The 20,926-nt window shown below is 48.7% G+C and overlaps 1 protein-coding gene across 3 annotated transcripts in view; it reads left to right on the top strand.

The window, feature by feature from the left end:
• The window catches only part of TAF1C (TATA-box binding protein associated factor, RNA polymerase I subunit C), a 33,460-nt gene extending 13,071 nt beyond the window's left edge, over window positions 1–20,389 (top strand). For all 3 annotated transcript variants that reach the window (XM_063453534.1, XM_063453533.1, XM_063453535.1), the window contains 9 exons: window positions 2,442–2,680; window positions 4,957–5,085; window positions 11,212–11,329; window positions 11,517–11,588; window positions 11,663–11,798; window positions 13,358–13,486; window positions 13,722–13,896; window positions 16,818–16,955; window positions 17,144–20,389. In XM_063453534.1, the coding sequence (XP_063309604.1) occupies window positions 2,442–2,680; window positions 4,957–5,085; window positions 11,212–11,329; window positions 11,517–11,588; window positions 11,663–11,798; window positions 13,358–13,486; window positions 13,722–13,896; window positions 16,818–16,955; window positions 17,144–18,606 (2,599 nt within the window). In that variant the 3' untranslated portion in view covers window positions 18,607–20,389. The remainder of the gene's footprint in view (window positions 1–2,441; window positions 2,681–4,956; window positions 5,086–11,211; window positions 11,330–11,516; window positions 11,589–11,662; window positions 11,799–13,357; window positions 13,487–13,721; window positions 13,897–16,817; window positions 16,956–17,143) is intronic.
• The last annotated feature ends 537 nt before the right edge of the window (window positions 20,390–20,926 follow it).

Raw genomic sequence — 20,926 nt, 5'->3', positions numbered from 1 at the left:
AATCCCTCTCCTTATCACTTTCCATGTCCTCTCCCAGAATCCCTCTCCTTATCACTTTCCATGTCCCCTCCCAGAATCCCTCTCCTTATCACTTTCCATGTCCCCTCCCAGAATCCCTCTCCTTATCACTTTCCATGTCCCCTCCCAGAATACCTCTCCTTATCACTTTCCATGTCCCCTCCTCCCAGAATCCCTCTCCTTATCACTTTCCATGTCCCCTCCTCCCAGAATCCCTCTCCTTATCACTTTCCATGTCCTCTCCCAGAATCCCTCTCCTTATCACTTTCCATGTCCCCTCCTCCCAGAATCCCTCTCCTTATCACTTTCCATGTCCTCTCCCAGAATCCCTCTCCTTATCACTTTCCATGTCCCCTCCCAGAATACCTCTCCTTATCACTTTCCATGTCCCCTCCCAGAATCCCTCTCCTTATCACTTTCCATGTCCTCTCCCAGAATCCCTCTCCTTATCACTTTCCATGTCCCCTCCCAGAATCACTCTCCTTATCACTTTCCATGTCCCCTCCCAGAATCCCTCTCCTTATCACTTTCCATGTCCCCTCCCAGAATCCCTCTCCTTATCACTTTCCATGTCCCCTCCCAGAATCCCTCTCCTTATCACTTTCCATGTCCCCTCCCAGAATCCCTCTCCTTATCACTTTCCATGTTCCCTCCTCCCAGAATCCCTCTCCTTATCACTTTCCATGTCCTCTCCCAGAATCCCTCTCCTTATCACTTTCCATGTCCTCTCCCAGAATCCCTCTCCTTATCACTTTCCCTGTCCCCTCCCAGAATCCCTCTCCTTATCACTTTCCATGTTCCCTCCTCCCAGAATCCCTCTCCTTATCACTTTCCATGTCCCCTCCCAGAATCCCTCTCCTTATCACTTTCCATGTCCCCTCCCAGAATCCCTCTCCTTATCACTTTCCATGTCCCCTCCTCCCAGAATCCCTCTCCTTATCACTTTCCATGTTCCCTCCTCCCAGAATCCCTCTCCTTATCACTTTCCATGTCCCCTCCCAGAATCCCTCTCCTTATCACTTTCCATGTCCCCTCCCAGAATCCCTCTCCTTATCACTTTCCATGTCCTCTCCCAGAATCCCTCTCCTTATCACTTTCCATGTCCCCTCCCAGAATCCCTCTCCTTATCACTTTCCATGTCCCCTCCCAGAATCCCTCTCCTTATCACTTTCCATGTCCCCTCCCAGAATCCCTCTCCTTATCACTTTCCATGTTCCCTCCTCCCAGAATCCCTCTCCTTATCACTTTCCATGTTCCCTCCTCCCAGAATCCCTCTCCTTATACCTTTCCAAGTCCCCTCCCAGAATCCCTCTCCTTATCACTTTCCATGTCCTCTCCCAGAATCCCTCTCCTTATCACTTTCCATGTCCCCTCCCAGAATCCCTCTCCTTATCACTTTCCATGTTCCCTCCTCCCAGAATCCCTCTCCTTATCACTTTCCATGTCCTCTCCCAGAATCCCTCTCCTTATCACTTTCCATGTCCTCTCCCAGAATCCCTCTCCTTATCACTTTCCCTGTCCCCTCCCAGAATCCCTCTCCTTATCACTTTCCATGTTCCCTCCTCCCAGAATCCCTCTCCTTATCACTTTCCATGTCCCCTCCCAGAATCCCTCTCCTTATCACTTTCCATGTCCCCTCCCAGAATCCCTCTCCTTATCACTTCCCATGGCCCCTCCTCCTAAAATCCCTCTCCTTATCACTTTCCATGTCCCCTCCCAGAATCCCTCTCCTTATCACTTTCCATGACCCCTCCCAGAATCTCTCTCCTTATCACTTTCCATGACCCCTCCCAGAATCCCTCTCCTTATCACTTTCCATGTCCCCTCCCAGAATCCCTCTCCTTATCACTTTCCCTGTCCCCTCCCAGAATCCCTCTCCTTATCACTTTCCATGTCCCCTCCCAGAATCCCTCTCCTTATCACTTTCCATGTCCCCTCCCAGAATCCCTCTCCTTATCACTTTCCATGTCCCCTCCTCCCAGAATCCCTCTCCTTATCACTTTCCATGTCCCCTCCTCCCAGAATCCCTCTCCTTATCACTTTCCATGTCCCCTCCTCCCAGAATCCCTCTCCTTATCACTTTCCATGTCCCCTCCTCCCAGAATCCCTCTCCTTATCACTTTCCATGTCCTCTCCCAGAATCCCTCTCCTTATCACTTTCCATGTCCCCTCCCAGAATCCCTCTCCTTATCACTTTCCATGCCCCCTCCTCCTAGAATCCCTCTCCTTATCACTTTCCATGTCCCCTCCCAGAATCCCTCTCCTTATCACTTTCCATGTCCCCTCCCAGAATCCCTCTCCTTATCACTTTCCATGTCCCCTCCCAGAATCCCTCTCCTTATCACTTTCCATGGCCCCTCCTCCTAGAATCCCTCTCATCACTTTCATGGTTTTGTCCTTATGCTCTGTTTTTCTCTTGGCAGCTGTCCCTTCTCTTACTCCAAGTCTCATCTACGCTCCCTTTCATTCCGTACTTGTGATTGGCTGCAGGATTTTCCTCCTAGGATGATGGCACGTGTGGTCCACGAAGCCATGCTTGATGATTGGCACCAGCTGAGGTTCAAGGAGTCGATCACTGGTGGCTCTCTGTCCTGGATTCCATACTCTGATGGTTGGAAGGGCTGTCTCATTTACCCCCGAGGAGCAGCTATGAACCAGCTCCGTATCCTTACAACTGATATGTTATGTCTCCAAGGTGGCGACGTTAAGGGGTGTAGAGGTGGGCAGTGATTGGCTGGAATATCCTGCAGAGGTGGGCAGTGATTGGCTGGAATATCCTGTAGAGGTGGGCAGTGATTGGCTGAAATACCCTGTGGCGTTGGGTATTGTATTGTACATTTCGGTTAATTAAACTAACATTCATCCATTTTCTGACTCAAGAATAATTTATAAAGTGTGTTTAATGGGCCCAGGCTTGCCAGCAGATGGCAGCACAGACTCACTGTGTATTCCAATAACAAGTCCCTATTCTGCTTCCACAAAAGATAGCTTTAGGAATACACCTATAATACTGTACCTTTAATTACAATACGATGCAATCACATGGTAAGAAACACGGCGAGATCCCTTCACTGCGGGCAGCTCTGTGGGGGAGATCCCTTCGCTGCGGGCAGCTCTGTGGGGGAGATCCCTTCACTGCGGGCAGCTCTGTGGGGAGATCCCTTCGCTGCGGGCTGCTCTGTGGGGAGATCCCTTCACTGCGGGCAGCTCTGTGGGGAGATCCCTTCACTGCGGGCAGCTCTGTGGGGAGATCCCTTCACTGCGGGCAGCTCTGTGGGGAGATCCCTTCACTGCGGGCAGCTCTGTGGGGAGATCCCTTCACTGCGGGCAGCTCTGTGGGGAGATCCCTTCACTGCGGGCAGCTCTGTGGGGAGATCCCTTCACTGCGGGCAGCAGTGTGGGGAGATCCCTTCACTGCGGGCAGCAGTGTGGGGAGATCCCTTCACTGCGGGCAGCAGTGTGGGGAGATCCCTTCGCTGCGGGCAGCAGTGTGGGGAGATCCCTTCGCTGCGGGCAGCAGTGTGGGGAGATCCCTTCGCTGCGGGCAGCAGTGTGGGGAGATCCCTTCGCTGCGGGCAGCAGTGTGGGGAGATCCCTTCGCTGCGGGCAGCAGTGTGGGGAGATCCCTTCGCTGCGGGCAGCAGTGTGGGGAGATCCCTTCGCTGCGGGCAGCAGTGTGGGGAGATCCCTTCGCTGCGGGCAGCAGTGTGGGGAGATCCCTTCGCTGCGGGCAGCAGTGTGGGGAGATCCCTTCGCTGCGGGCAGCAGTGTGGGGAGATCCCTTCGCTGCGGGCAGCTCTGTGGGGGAGATCCCTTCGCTGCGGGCAGCTCTGTGGGGGAGATCCCTTCGCTGCGGGCAGCTCTGTGGGGGAGATCCCTTCGCTGCGGGCAGCTCTGTGGGGGAGATCCCTTCGCTGCGGGCAGCTCTGTGGGGGAGATCCCTTCGCTGCGGGCAGCTCTGTGGGGGAGATCCCTTCGCTGCGGGCAGCTCTGTGGGGGAGATCCCTTCGCTGCGGGCAGCTCTGTGGGGGAGATCCCTTCACTGCGGGCAGCTCTGTGGGGAGATCCCTTCGCTGCGGGCTGTTCTGTGGGGAGATCCTTTCGCTGCGGGCAGCTCTGTGGGGAGATCCCTTCGCTGCGGGCTGTTCTGTGGGGAGATCCTTTCGCTGCGGGCAGCTCTGTGGGGAGATCCCTTCGCTGCGGGCTGCTCTGTGGGGAGATCCCTTCGCTGCGGGCTGCTATGTGGGGAGATCCCTTCGCTGCGGGCAGCTCTGTGGGGAGATCCCTTCGCTGCGGGCAGCTCTGTGGGGAGATCTCTTCGCTGCGGGCAGCTCTGTGGGGAGATCCCTTTGCTGTGGGCAGATCCCTTTACTGCGGGCAGCTTTGTGGGGAGATCCCTTTACTGCGGGCAGCTGCGCCCTGGGGAGATCCCTTCACTGCGGGCAGCTGCGCCCTGGGGAGATCCCTTCACTGCGGGCAGCTGCGCCCTGGGGAGATCCCTTCACTGCGGGCAGCTGCGCCCTGGGGAGATCCCTTCACTGCGGGCAGCTGCGCCCTGGGGAGATCCCTTCACTGCGGGCAGCTGCGCCCTGGGCAGATCCCTTCACTGCGGGCAGCTGCGCCCTGGGCAGATCCCTTCACTGCGGGCAGCTGCGCCCTGGGGAGATCCCTTCACTGCGGGAAGGTGCGCCCTGGGGAGATCCCCTGTAGGTTGCAGGATACAGAGCTTCCTGCAACCTACAGGGGATCTCCCCAGAGCGCAGCCTGCAGTGTGTAGATCCCCCTGTAGGTAAATCTCTTTGGTGCAGGTTGCTCTGTAAATCTCTTTGCTGCAGGTTGCTAGGTAGATTCCCCTGCCCCCGCCACCCCCCCCCATAGGTAGATCCCCTGTAGGTAGATATCCCTGTATCTGTGTTGCAGGCTCCTTAGCACAATCAGATTTCCAGCCGGTGATTCTGGATCGGTCTGTTGAGAAACAGGTTAAGATTTGCAAAGATCCAGTTGTGTATGATCTTGCAGCCCGGGTCCTACAAGTGAGCACAGGGAGCCCCAGCTTCTCAGAGGAAGGTAGGTGTGGAGGGGAAGTGGTCGTGTTGATAAAGTGATAAGGAATGCGGGGGTCTAGTGTGGTGTTGGGGGGGATCTCTGAAGTCTGGTATCTGACCCATTGTCATATCTCAGCGTGCAGACTGTAGAGTTGGGCACAGATCGTGCATAAACTAGTATTATTACTCACTCAGGAATATTTACTGTAGCGGAACTACCGCTTAACTGTGAATTGCCCCGGTCATCCTGTGATGTGTGTTACAGTCCTGACAGCCCTTTCGTGTGTTTTCCCTATCTTGACCCTGTGTTTCATTCTTTGTGTTTGTGTAACTGCCTCGAAAGGATTCCATTCACATCCCGAACAGGGACCACCACGAAACCTCATTTAGAATGTTCACACCTAGTAATGTGTCATCCAGTTACTGGGTGAGAAACGGTTCTCTTTGTTCATTAATAGCGGAGGTAACCAGTCGGGTTACCCAGGGTCCGCTACATTTACTAGAGTGATAATTCAAACTAATGATCCTCGGCAGTGTGTGTATTGCGAGAGGGGGCTAGAAATGTATGTATTGGGGGGAGAGGTTCCCTAGCAGTGTGTATTGGGGGGAGGGGTTCCCTAGCAGTGTGTATTGGGGGGAGGGGTTCCCTAGCAGTGTGTATTGGGGGAGGGGTTCCCTAGCAATGTGTATTGGGGGAGGGGTTCCCTAGCAGTGTGTATTGGGGGGAGAGGTTCCCTAGCAGTGTGTATTGGAGGGAGGGGTTCCCTAGCAGTGTGTATTGGGGGTGGGGTTCCCTATCCGTGTGTATTGGGGGTGGGGTTCCCTATCCGTGTGTATTGGGGGTGGGGTTCCCTAGCAGTGTGTATTGGGGGAGGGGTTCCCTAGCAGGGTGTATTGGGGGGAGGGGTTCCCTAGCAGTGTGTATTGGAGGGAGGGGTTCCCTAGCAATGTGTATTGGAGGGAGGGGTTCCCTAGCAGTGTGTATTGGGGGAGGGGTTCCCTAGCAGTGTGTATTGGGGGGAGGGGTTCCCTAGCAATGTGTATTGGGGGGAGGGGTTCCCTAGCAATGTGTATTGGGGGAGGGGTTCCCTAGCAATGTGTATTGGGGGGAGGGGTTCCCTAGCAGTGTGTATTGGAGGGAGGGGTTCCCTAGCAATGTGTATTGGAGGGAGGGGTTCCCTAGCAGTGTGTATTGGGGGAGGGGTTCCCTAGCAGTGTGTATTGGAGGGAGGGGTTCCCTAGCAATGTGTATTGGGGGGAGGGGTTCCCTAGCAGTGTGTATTGGAGGGAGGGGTTCCCTAGCAGTGTGTATTGGAGGGAGGGGTTCCCTAGCAGTGTGTATTGGAGGGAGGGGTTCCCTAGCAGTGTGTATTGGGAGGGAGGGGTTCCCTAGCAGTGTGTATTGGAGGGAGGGGTTCCCTAGCAATGTGTATTGGGGGGAGGGGTTCCCTAGCAATGTGTATTGGGGGAGGGGTTCCCTAGCAGTGTGTATTGAGGGGAGGGGTTCCCTAGCAGTGTGTATTGGAGGGAGGGGTTCCCTAGCAGTGTGTATTGGGGGGAGGGGTTCCCTAGCAGTGTGTATTGGGAGGGAGGGGTTCCCTAGCAGTGTGTATTGGAGGGAGGGGTTCCCTAGCAGTGTGTATTAGGGGGAAGGGTTCCCTAGCAATGTGTATTGGGGGGAGGGGTTCCCTAGCAGTGTGTATTGGGGGGAGGGGTTCCCTAGCAGTGTGTATTGGAGGGAGGGGTTCCCTAGCAGTGTGTATTGGAGGGAGGGGTTCCCTAGCAGTGTGTATTGGAGGGAGGGGTTCCCTAGCAGTGTGTATTGGAGGGAGGGGTTCCCTAGCAGTGTGTATTGGGGGAGGGGTTCCCTAGCAGTGTGTATTGGGGGTGGGGTTCCCTATCCGTGTGTATTGGGGGTGGGGTTCCCTATCCGTGTGTATTGGGGAGGGGTTCCCTAGCAGTGTGTATTGGGGGAGGGGTTCCCTAGCAGTGTGTATTGGGGAGGGGTTCCCTAGCAGTGTGTATTGGGGGAGGGGTTCCCTAGCAGTGTGTATTGGAGGGGTTCCCTAGCAGTGTGTATTGGAGGGAGGGGTTCCCTAGCAGTGTGTATTGGAGGGAGGGGTTCCCTAGCAGTGTGTATTGGAGGGAGGGGTTCCCTAGTAGTGTGTATTGGAGGGAGGGGTTCCCTAGCAGTGTGTATTGGGGGTGGGGTTCCCTATCCGTGTGTATTGGGGGTGGGGTTCCCTAGCAGTGTGTATTGGAGGGAGGGGTTCCCTAGCAGTGTGTATTGGAGGGAGGGGTTCCCTAGCAGTGTGTATTGGGGGTGGGGTTCCCTATCCGTGTGTATTGGGGGTGGGGTTCCCTAGCAGTGTGTATTGGGGGGAGGAGTTCCCTAGCAGTGTGTATTGGAGGGAGGGGTTCCCTAGCAGTGTGTATTGGAGGGAGGGGTTCCCTAGCAGTGTGTATTGGGGGAGGGGTTCCCTAGCAGTGTGTATTGGGGGAGGGGTTCCCTAGCAGTGTGTATTGGAGGGAGGGGTTCCCTAGCAGTGTGTATTGGAGGGAGGGGTTCCCTAGCAGTGTGTATTGGAGGGAGGGGTTCCCTAGCAGTGTGTATTGGAGGGAGGGGTTCCCTAGCAGTGTGTATTGGAGGGAGGGGTTCCCTAGCAGTGTGTATTGGGGGAGGGGTTCCCTAGCAGTGTGTATTGGGGGAGGGGTTCCCTAGCAGTGTGTATTGGGGGAGGGGTTCCCTAGCAGTGTGTATTGGAGGGAGGGGTTCCCTAGCAGTGTGTATTGGAAGGAGGGGTTCCCTAGCAGTGTGTATTGGAGGGAGGGGTTCCCTAGCAGTGTGTATTGGAGGGAGGGGTTCCCTAGCAGTGTGTATTGGGGAGGGGTTCCCTAGCAGTGTGTTTTGGGGGGGAAGGGTTCCCTAGCAGTGTGTATTGGGGGTGAGGCGTTCCCTAGCAGTGTGTATTGGGGGGGAGGGGTTCCCTAGCAGTGTGTATTGGAGGGAGGGGTTCCCTACCAGTATGTATTGGGGGGAGGCGTTCCCTACCAGTGTGTATTGGGGGGAGGAGTTCCCTAGCAGTGTGTATTGGGGGGAGGAGTTCCCTAGCAGTGTGTATTGGGGGGAGGCGTTCCCTAGCAGTGTGTATTGGGGGGAGGCGTTCCCTAGCAGTGTGTATGGGGGGGGGAGGCGTTCCCTAGTAGTGTGTATGGGGGGGGGGGCGTTCCCTAGCAGTGTGTATGGGGGGGGGAGGCGTTCCCTAGCAGTGTGTATGGGGGGGGGAGGCGTTCCCTAGTAGTGTGTATGGGGGGGGGGGGCGTTCCCTAGCAGTGTGTATGGGGGGGGAGGCGTTCCCTAGCAGTGTGTATGGTGGGGGGGGGGGGGTTCCCTAGCAGTGTGTATGGGCAGGGAGGGGTTCCCTAGCAGTGTGTATGGGCAGGGAGGGGTTCCCTAGCAGTGTGTATGGAGGGGGAGGGGTTCCCTAGCAGTGTGTATGGAGGGGAGGGTTTCCCTAGCAGTGTGTATTGGGGGGAGAGGTGTCCTAGCAGTGTGTATGGGGGAGGGGGGATTCTCTAGTAGTGTGTGTTTTGCGGGAGGGGGGTTCTCTAGCAGTGTGTGTTACGGTTGCCTCCAGGCTTGCTGGAAGTTGGACCGTAGAAAGGATGCTCCTAGCGCTCACCAAAGGACCATCAGCACCGTAGACACCATAAGTAGTGCAGGCTCCACGAACCACCGCTGCTGGGCTGGTGTCTCGCCGTCTGCTGTCCACCCTGGACCTACGACCAGGGTCCAGTGGGTGATCTCTCTTCCTTCTGCAGGGCGAAGCAGGATCAGGAACAAGAACTCTTACAAGAGCTCAGTAGCTAAGGGAGTATGAAGAGCTGTAGTGATTATAGCTGTCCCCTACAAACATGAGTCGAGGGACAAGTCATTCTGTTTTATTGGCACCAAAAGGACCTTTTATGCAGGTTTCCCTTAGATAGGACCACCCACAGGGTTTTACAGAACCACCAATAACACATGTACATTACAGAAAACACTCCCAGCAATTACACACAAAATCCCCCCCCCCCCCCCCCCCTCCCTCTGCCTGTGATATAATTATAGTACACAATAGTTAACATTATTAATCACAGGCAGGAATTTACAGTTTTTATACATACACTGTAACTTTAAAACCATACATCAAATCTTCATAATTACATATTTAGAATCCGCATACTTTAAATATAAACATAACCAAAAATCACACAAATCCCTCCAGTGGATAAAAAGTTAGACGGAAGTCCTTTATGACTGACCGCAAGCACATTTTCCTGCCCAAAACAGTTCCATAGATTTGGGATGTGCGGCCGGTCAATTTTATGCAGAAAAAAATATTTTATGCGTTCAAATCTTCGAACGGGACTTAGTCTCTGCAGCTGAAAGTTCAGTGTAGGAGAAGGTAAGGGTCTGCTGTGTTCGGTAAAATGTGTAGCCGATTTTAGTTCCATGGATTTTTCTCCACACACCGCTGACCTCGTTCGAATGAACAAAGATGGCCGCCGCCACGTGTTGGTTTGCACGAACTGCGGCGACCCAGCGCTCAGCAATTTACCTACAGCAGGCTCCCAGCCTGGGAGGTAAATTGCCTGCACACTTTAACTTCTGGGTGGTCCGCCTGTGTGGTACTTGGTTCAGTAAGCCCCATTTACTGAACCAAGTGGGAGAGAGCCAGGGGCAAGTTATTTTACAGGTCTGGGGACATAGTCTTAAAGGGGTATTGTTCAACAAAGTCACAATATGTCCCCAGACTGTTCTTAAAGGGCCATACACACCCAAAAAAAAGTCCATAAGTTTTCAGGGGCACAATCTCCCAGGGGTCATAGTCATGAGGAAGGAGGCTGGCAAATAGGCTTCTCCACAACCCAGGGAAGCAGGGCAATTTGTCACTTAAAGGGCCAGTTACAAATGGCAGTTTGTAACAGTGTGTACTGGAGGGAAGGGGGGGTTCCCAGCAGTGTGTTTATTGGGGGGATGGGATGTAACGGATCACATGGCACCCCGACTGGGTACCTCCGTTGAAGGATGCTCCTAGCGCTTCCTGAGGACTCCAAGCACTGCAGCAGACACCACAACCACTGAACTGGAGCAGCATGCAAATGCTCTCAAGCATATGAATGCTGTAAACAGCTGAACAGGAAAAGCATACAATCAGCTTACACTCCTGGCACTCAGCATACAATCCAATTCCACCAATAACGAGACAACACTTTGTTTTGAGATCAAGCAGAACTGACTGTACTGGCACATACAGCCTCTTTTATTCCCAATCCACAAACCTAGTACTGCCCACAGGGTTTTGAAATACAACCAATCAATTCGTACAATACACACAGACACTCCCACACAAAATCCTCCCCTCTGCCTGTGATATGATTACTGAACACAATGGGTAATATAATTATCACAGGCAGAGAAATACAGTTTTATAAAACACATCACAGGGACCCCAAAACATGCAATAAACCAGATCGGAAACCACATATCCAAAATTCACCCAGATCCGTTCAGTAGTTTGGAAGATACGGTTTAATGCAGATTCCGCAGAACATATACAGATTATATAAAAAAGAATTACTGTATAATGTGTCCCCTGTTGTATAGTTTAAAACTACTGCACGATGTCTTTGTGCACCAAATACCCGCGAGATGGCACCGTGTAGAAAAGTCCAAACAGTGTCTGTGAGTTAAAATGGCCGCCATCCATTGTTCTCACCATGTGCTTCATCCATTGTTCTCACCATGTGTCTCTGATACATGAAATGGTGACCACCCAGTAACTCCACAGTATGCCCCCAGATGGTTCTTAAAGGGCCAGCAGCAGCATAATAAAATAAAATATGCCCAAATACTGTATTTAAAGGGCCAAATCTCCCAGGGGCCATAGTCAGCAGGCAGGAGGCGGGCAAACAGGCTTCTTCAATGCCCAGTGGCGAGGTTTGTTTCGCCACATGGGATCCCTAGCAGTGTTTGTTTGGGGAGAGGGGGGTTGCTTAGCAGTGTGTGTTCAGGGCGATGGGGGTTGCCTGGCAGTGTGTGTGTATGTTTGTGATTTAGTGTTGATGACTTGTAAAATATTAACATCTCTCTGATCGTTCACAGTCTTTGTTGGCGTCCGGTCCTCGTACCATTTGGCTTCCTGGAGCTTCTGTCCCCAAAGCCCACCCCGACCACTTCAAGTAATTAATACCCAGAATCCCAGTACCTGTATCAATGTCAGGTAATGTCAACAACCCTCTGACACCTTCTATCCAACGGCCATGCTGCCTTCCCTCCCCTACATAAACTGCCCCCCTTTCCCTGCTCCAGTTTTCAATGTGCAATGTATACTTGCAGACTTGCATCTTGATAGAGGTAGCCCCTCACATGGTAATACAAATGGAATAACTTTGCTTTGCCTTTTTCAGCCCGCACCTGCCGGGAGAGTTGTGTGTCTGTACGGAGAGCGGGGCCCTTTATTTATGGAGCGTGGAGACTGGGTAAGACCCTACCCCAAGCCCTCCTATATAAAAATGGCTCCTAGGAGAGCAGAAATAACATTTTCTGTCTGCAGTCTGCAGAAGGTTCGAGAGGACAAGGACAACCTCTTTTTCCGTGATGACTCGAAGTGGAGATGGAGTGATTTCACCAACCACCCAAGGGTGCTCACCTATGCAGACAGGACAGGGGTGCAAGCCACAGACATCAGGGTAAATATCCTACTTATTGACACATGACTGCCACCATGTAGAATTAACCCTGTACTGGCTGCGGGGAGGATGGGGACATATTGTGCAGCACCACACAGCTCTCAAGCGCTATGGAATCTGTTGGCGCTATATAAATGGCAATAATAAATAAATAAAATAGAGGAAACAACCTTGTAATATGCTGCTTGATGTACCTACCTCAAGGAATCAACACTGTTAATCTTCCATACTCAACCAGCCTTTTATAATAAGTACTTGTCCTGTGTCATATATTTATACATCTACACATTGGCTGGGGGTATGTGACCCCCTGGGCGTCTGGCAGGGGGTATGTGACCCCCTGGGCGTCTGGCAGGGAGAATGTGACCTCCTGGGCGTCTGGCAGGGGGCGTGTGACCGCCTGGCAGGGGGCGTGTTACCGGATGATTTATCATACTATTACAGGAGCAGGTAGAATGAGGGGGACTGTGGGCTCCGTTAATCTGATGACATGTGTAACATTGCTGGGTGATGGCCCAGTATGGGGAATGTACGGTAGGATTTATCATACTATTACAGGAGCAGATAGAATGAGGGGGACTGTGGGCTCCGTTAATCTGATTACATGTGTAACATTGCTGGGTGATGGCCCAGTGTGGGGACTGTACGGTAGGATTTATCATACTATTACAGGAGCAGATAGAATGAGGGGGACTGTGGGCTCCGTTAATCTGATGACATGTGTAACATTGCTGGGTGATGGCCCAGTGTGGGGAATGTACGGTAGGATTTATCATACTATTACAGGAGCAGATAGAATGAGGGGGACTGTGGGCTCCGTTAATCTGATGACATGTGTAACATTGCTGGGTGATGGCCCAGTATGGGGAATGTACGGTAGGATTTATCATACTATTACAGGAGCAGATAGAATGAGGGGGACTGTGGGCTCCGTTAATCTGATGACATGTGTAACATTGCTGGGTGATGGCCCAGTGTGGGGAATGTACGGTAGGATTTATCATACTATTACAGGAGCAGATAGAATGAGGGGGACTGTGGGCTCCGTAAATCTGATGACATGTGTAACATTGCTGGGTGATGGCCCAGTATGGGGAATGTACGGTAGGATTTATCATACTATTACAGGAGCAGATAGAATGAGAGGGACTGTGGGCTCCGTTAATCTGATTACATGTGTAACATGGCTGGGTGATGGCCCAGTGTGGGGAATGTACGGTAGGATTTATCATACTATTACAGGAGCAGATAGAATGAGGGGGACTGTGGGCTCCGTTAATCTGATTACATGTGTAACATTGCTGGGTGATGGCCCAGTGTGGGGAATGTACGGTAGGATTTATCATACTATTACAGGAGCAGATAGAATGAGAGGGACTGTGGGCTCCGTTAATCTGATGACATGTGTAACATTGCTGGGTGATGGCCCAGTGTGGGGAATGTACGGTAGGATTTATCATACGATTAATGCATGCTGTCTGCGTACATACTGTGCTCGCTTTCTTTCCGATTATCTCCCCCTCCATTGTCCTGCATAAAGAGAGTCTGGTTCTCCCTAGGTTGGTGGCACCCAAGGCCTGGATTTGTTTCGTATTGGAAAAGAAGCTTTGTGTCGGAGAGGAGAGCGAGTTAATTTGTCCCGTTGTTTGAGGGAGACAAACCCTGCGCACTGTCTCATTACAACACAGGTAGGCACAGTGGTTCGAGTGCGGAATAAGGATCAATATATTGAAGATCCCCTGTGGGTTTTTTCCTGTTGCTGCCTTTGTGCCATGTCATGTGTGTACGCCATTTTTTGGCTGATGCAACACGTCATGCATACATTCATCTTATCATTCCATGTCTCTGTATTCTGAGCTGATGTCTAGACCCTCTCAGGAAGACATTGGTTTTCTATTAAATCTGTCTGTCTCCACTTCCCAGTTTTCGGTCTATATCATGGACGAGCGCTTTCCTCTGGTTCCAGTCCTGAAATGGGCGCATATGTTGGACTCTCCGCCCATATTCGCCAGCATAATCAGCAGTGAAACTGGTCGATCCAATAAAGTCCTGGTCAGTTCTGCATGCGAACAGCAAAGCATCCTTCTACAGTATACAGGTACACTATACAGAGAGTAACAATATACAGGTACACTATACAGAGAGTAACAATATACAGGTACACTATACAGAGAGTTACAGTATACAGGTACACTATACAGAGAGTTACAGCATACAGGTACACTATACAGAGAGTAACAATATACAGGTACACTATACAGAGAGTAACAATATACAGGTACACTATACAGAGAGTTACAGTATACAGGTACACTATACAGAGAGTTACAGCATACAGGTACACTATACAGAGAGTAACAATATACAGGTACACTATACAGAGATTTACGGTATACAGGTACACTATACAGAGAATTACGATATACAGCTACACTATACAGAGTTACAGTATATAGGTACACTATATAGAGAATTACGGTATACAGGTACACTATACAGAGAGTAACAATATACAGGTACACTATACAGAGAATTAAAGTATACAGAGAGTTACAGCATACAGGTACACTATACAGAGAGTTACAGTATACAGGTACACTATACAGAGAATTACGGTATACAGGTACACTATACAGAGAATTACGGTATACAGGTACACTATAGAGAGTAACAATATACAGGTACACTATACAGAGAATTACAATATACAGGTACACTATACAGAGAATTACGGTATACAGGTACACTATACAGAGAATTACGGTATACAGGTACACTATACAGAGAATTACAATATACAGGTACACTATACAGAGAATTACGGTATACAGGTACACTATACAGAGAATTACGGTATACAGGTACACTATACAGAGAATTACAATATACAGGTACACTATACAGAGAATTACGGTATACAGGTACACTATACAGAGAATTACGGTATACAGGTACACTATACAGAGAATTACAATATACAGGTACACTATACAGAGAATTACGGTATACAGGTACACTATACAGGTACATTATACAGAGAGTTACGGTATACAGGTACATTATACAGAGAGTAACAATATACAGGTACACTATACAGAGAGTAACAATATACAGGTACACTATACAGAGAATTACAATATACAGGTACACTATACAGAGAATTACGGTATACAGGTACACTATACAGAGAATTACGGTATACAGGTACACTATACAGAGAATTACGGTATACAGGTACACTATAGAGAGTAACAATATACAGGTACACTAGAATTACGGTATACAGGTACACTATACAGAGAATTAGAGCATACAGGTACACTATACAGAGAATTACGGTATACAGGTACACTATACAGAGTTACAGTATATAGGTACACTATATAGAGAATTACGGTATACAGGTACACTATACAGAGAATTGCAGCATACAGGTACACTATACAGAGAGTAACAATATACAGGTACACTATACAGAGAGTAACAATATACAGGTACACTATACAGAGAGTAACAATATACAGGTACACTATACAGAGAGTTACAGTATACAGGTACACTATACAGAGAGTTACAGCATACAGGTACACTATACAGAGAGTAACAATATACAGGTACACTATACAGAGAGTAACAATATACAGGTACACTATACAGAGAGTTACAGTATACAGGTACACTATACAGAGAGTTACAGCATACAGGTACACTATACAGAGAGTAACAATATACAGGTACACTATACAGAGATTTACGGTATACAGGTACACTATACAGAGAATTACGATATACAGCTACACTATACAGAGTTACAGTATATAGGTACACTATATAGAGAATTACGGTATACAGGTACACTATACAGAGAGTAACAATATACAGGTACACTATACAGAGAATTAAAGTATACAGAGAGTTACAGCATACAGGTACACTATACAGAGAGTTACAGTATACAGGTACACTATACAGAGAATTACGGTATACAGGTACACTATACAGAGAATTACGGTATACAGGTACACTATAGAGAGTAACAATATACAGGTACACTATACAGAGAATTACAATATACAGGTACACTATACAGAGAATTACGGTATACAGGTACACTATACAGAGAATTACGGTATACAGGTACACTATACAGAGAATTACAATATACAGGTACACTATACAGAGAATTACGGTATACAGGTACACTATACAGAGAATTACGGTATACAGGTACACTATACAGAGAATTACAATATACAGGTACACTATACAGAGAATTACGGTATACAGGTACACTATACAGAGAATTACGGTATACAGGTACACTATACAGAGAATTACAATATACAGGTACACTATACAGAGAATTACGGTATACAGGTACACTATACAGAGAATTACGGTATACAGGTACATTATACAGAGAGTTACGGTATACAGGTACATTATACAGAGAGTAACAATATACAGGTACACTATACAGAGAGTAACAATATACAGGTACACTATACAGAGAATTACAATATACAGGTACACTATACAGAGAGTTACAGTATACAGGTACACTACAGAGAATAACAATATAAAGGTACACTATTCAGAGAGTTACAGTATACAGGTACACTATACAGAGAATTACGGTATACAGGTACACTATACAGAGAGTAACAGCATACAGGTACACTATACAGAGAGTAACAGCATACAGGTACACTATACAGAGAGTAACAATATACAGGTACACTATACAGAGAGTTACAATATACAAGTAGTACACTGTTGGGTAGACCAGCCACAACCGCAGAGGAGAATAAAGCTGCTTATTTTACACTAAAATTATAAATTCAGAGTAGGAATATAATAAGTCCATGTTTGTAAGAACAGTTATAGCCATTCATTCTTTATTTGTTAAATGTGTAGCCAATCCATTTTAAAGAAGAAATTAAGTTTGGTAGGAAATAGGTTTGGGCGTTTATTCCTCTATCTGATATTAATGAGCTTTGTATACTACTCTACCTCCAGGGGGTGCTACTTCTACTTGCCAGCTTCTCCTACCAGCCCTTGTTCTCCCACAGTTGGCTGGGAGTCTGATGCATCTTCCCCCATTGCTCCCTCTGCAGCAGGACTTGGTGACCCAGAGACTAGCATCTTCTATAGCCGGTAAATGCAAACATTTCTTTTGAAGTTCTCTGTTTATTGGACTTGGCAAGTCTTGGGTGGCATGTTTAACTGATCTTATTAAGATGTTTAAAGGATCTTATTATAGACTTCTAGTAGGAACTATACATGCCCTTGTTATAACTTCCTTTTAGGTTTACTATTCTTGCTCCTTTTTATCTTCCATGCAGGATTGGCTGCTGTTGGCACGAAGGGTGACCAGGAGTCCGTGACTGTTTTTCACCTCACAGAGGCTGGAGACCTCTTTGTTCAGAGGCTTTTGTATGTTGGCCAAGGACCTGAGACATGGCAAGGTCCTGGTCATGAGCAAACATTGGAGGAGTACTCAAACAATGTACCACGGACACCTGAGGCAGACTGCACCAGTACTCAATGTACACCGCATAGCGTGAGTTCCGTTCAGCAACCAACTACGGCACAGAATGCTGTGGTTAGTGTTCAAGAAGAAGAAATTGATTTCACCTCTGTAGAAACTTGTGCAGTAGTTACTGGCTCTGAGGAAGAGGCTCTAGCATTAAGTCTTACACCTGAAACTCAACCACCAGGATCAATTCGTACTCCACTCGCATATCATGAAGTTGGCATCAATCACCACAATGAAACTGCTGGATTTGATCTTGAATCAGAGGAGACAAGAACTGTGGAAGAACCCATCAATATTGATCGTATTCCTAAGACAGCACCTATACCTACCTTCCAGACCAAACCTTCCCTAAGCTCTGAGTCTTGCTTGCGATACAAACACTGGTTCAGCAATCTGCTCCAGGATTACAGTAGTGGGAAAGCTGAACGACAACAGCGCCCAAAGTTTTATATAAACCAGCTCATCCATACTCTAGCTGTAATAGACCCAGCACAGGATTTGGATAATCTGCGTGGAAAACTGCGTGAAAGTATGAGGCGAGGAACACTGGTGCAAATTAAGACTCAAAAAGAGCACAACCCTTTAGAATCTGTTTGTCCACAACGCTGGAAGGATTCACTGAGCCAGAGGCTAACTGCGGCTTGGGAGGGGAAGCTGGAACTCTGGTGGAATGACTACCTGGGCCTAAACCAAAACAGTAAAATACAGTCTCTCAGAGAGCGTCGACGCATTCAGAAGTTACGGAGAGCTCATAGTAGAAGCACTCTCTCTAGTAGCTTTACCTCAAGCCTGAGTTTTGAGTCAGAACACTCTGACATGGACACCAACTCTCAGTGGTCAAACAGTCTTGGTCTTTCAGAACATGAATCGTCTTCCGGTGTGACCACAGGAGCCCAGACGATGATCTCTGCTTCTCCCGGATTATCAGCAACTGTGTCTAGGGGAATGTCCGAACTCTCCAAAACTTTAAATATTGACGCAACAAGTAAACAAAAGCTCAGATCCCAAAACGTACAACAGAATCCAAGTACCCACAAGAAGATCGCCAACTCTTCCACTCTGTTATCATCTCAGTCTCTACGTTCAAAAGGAATACCCAAGGAAAGGACTCGAACAATGCTGGACTTTTTGTCCTTCCTAGGGGAACCCTCTGAACCCGTAGACTTTCCCTCTTCTTCCAGCTCCTTGTTACCTGTCCAAATCTCACAGACTCCATCCTCATCTCAGGGCTCCCAACCTCCTAATAAAAGGTCCCGGATGGGCTTCTGATCTGGACCTTGTAGAACAGTCAGAGTTTCCTATTGCTGAATTAATTACTTTATTTGCACTACTAGCTGTTTGTGAGAAATTAAACCTTTTTTTTTATATATTTATACGTTGGCTATTTGTGTTAAAATAGATATTTGCAAATAACAGGGTGTAGCAGAGCTCCAATACCAAGCATAAGTATCTTCGCTATTCCTTACTCGAAGCTGAAAGAAGCAATGTAGCAATCCAAGACCCTTCCCCCCCCCAGCAACTAGACGTCACATAGTTCTGGTAATCAACGCTGTTTAATTTGGCCTTCATGAACCGACCGCCAGCATGGGGTCTCCACATCGACATTTTTAAGGGAGCCTCTGTCTCTGAGAGACAATTGAGTGAGAAAACTATAACTCAACCATCTCTCAGATCCAGGAAAACACACACAATATTACAACCTGCCATAAAAACAAATCGCAATAACATAGGAACCCCACGAAAGTCATGTCGCCGAATAGCTTGAGTCTGAGCACCCACTTTGTCGAAATACTGCTCAGATCCCTTAGGTGGTTCAGGAACGCCATTCGAATGAAGTTTCGACCGGTCGGCCACTAGGTGATGCCCCAAAACTGAAACAGAAAGAAAAGGCAATCACCGGTCATCTTTCGGGGGTTCTCACATGAACACCGACAAATGCTCCCCCTGACTTTAAGGGAGCGAATGCTCCCCTTGTTTGGTAGTTATTGTCTCCCAAACGCTGTTCTCATAGCTGTTCGGGAAATTGGATGGGCACCAGTACATGTTCCCCGGGAGATAAAGTGGCTGCCAACTCCTGGAGCACGTACGAACGGCAGCCACACAGGGGAATCACCTGCACCAACAATCAACCCATGGCCAACAGCCAGGGGTGGTCGGCGATCAGAAGGTGCCAACAAGGGCACCACACAGAGTCGAACAGGGGTGCACAGACAGCCGAACGAAAGGGGAAAAAAGTGTAGCCAGGGCATCCATTCCGCTACACAGGGATTGATTAAACCCATAGCTTGAGAAATTCCATCAATTCCTCTGTTTAGATCTAAAATGTTATTCTGTCATCAGTTCCTGAATTACCCTGTAAAAGCACTGTAGCGGATTGTATTAAGGCTGTCCTCAGGAATTCGTATTGAAAATTTATTTGTGTAACCGTTTCCCTGTATATCTGTAAAGTGTATGTAGCTTTCATATGATTGTTCGGTAGTTTCATAGAATGAAACTACCGAACCATTAGACCTCACCAGTGAGAAGTGTGCGCCTCGTTAAGCGTTCACACTCTGTAAACCGCAGCTTAATTGATACATTGGATGTGCCTGTGTGGTCACCGTTCGGCATACGAACCACGTGCGGCGGCCATCTTACGCATGAAAATCTCAGCGGTGTTTGGTCGTCGAGTGTCTGGAACTCAAATCGGATACTCAAACAACCGAACACCACTGAGACCTCCAGAGCTACATAACTCCCTGTAGCAGAACCCCTTTTGGCTGTCCCATCTATTTCTTTTATTGTTGGCACTTCAGAGTTTTTCTATGCCTGTAGTATACATAATTACATATAACTATATGTGGCCAGACTCTGTTCGGTATAAAGATATACCAGCTTGCAGGTGAACCACTAAATTCACAATACGAACAAAGTACCGAACAACCGGACCACCCTGATGTGAAGAATACATGTAATTTACCTCCCTGATTGCTTTTCATATTCCCTTTCACATACAAACACGCTGCTACATTCCCTGGGTGGCAGCCGAACACGTGGCGGCGGCCATCTTAAACCCGCGAACCGCGGTGTTTGGTCATCGAGTGTCTGGAACTCAAAACAGACACTCGACTAGCCGAGCACCGCTAAGACCTCCAGGACTTAAGAAAGTGCCATTGAAACACACGAACGGCCCGTCGTTCGGTAGGATGAATTCCACAAACCAGGGGATTCATCCGGTTACCGACTTCACTATGGATGGTATAGCCTTTTGGGACTTTTGAGGCACGAACTGAGACCGACTGCAGAGCCAGATCTCATGGAACTATTTTCGGCTACCTTACCCATGCGGTCGGTCAAAACTTTACCTTCCCATAACTCCCGAACCCCTGGTCTGATCTGGGTGATTTTTGGATATGTTCCTCACCCAGATCAGGGCTACCAGGGGGTACCATATTAAAGGTATATCACACATATTTGGGGTACATCTAAAAAGTGGGGAAAAGTATGCATTGTATAATTGTGTTAATTGCTAATCTAAGGGGAGGAGATATGTGGGAGGTAACGTCTGTAGCGGACACCTTCCGTTGACTGATGCTCCTAGCGCTTCCTG

Source organism: Pelobates fuscus, chromosome 5 (assembly GCF_036172605.1).
Source record: "Pelobates fuscus isolate aPelFus1 chromosome 5, aPelFus1.pri, whole genome shotgun sequence".
Lineage (NCBI taxonomy): Eukaryota > Metazoa > Chordata > Amphibia > Anura > Pelobatidae > Pelobates > Pelobates fuscus.
This window is presented reverse-complemented; position numbering and strand designations above follow the sequence as displayed.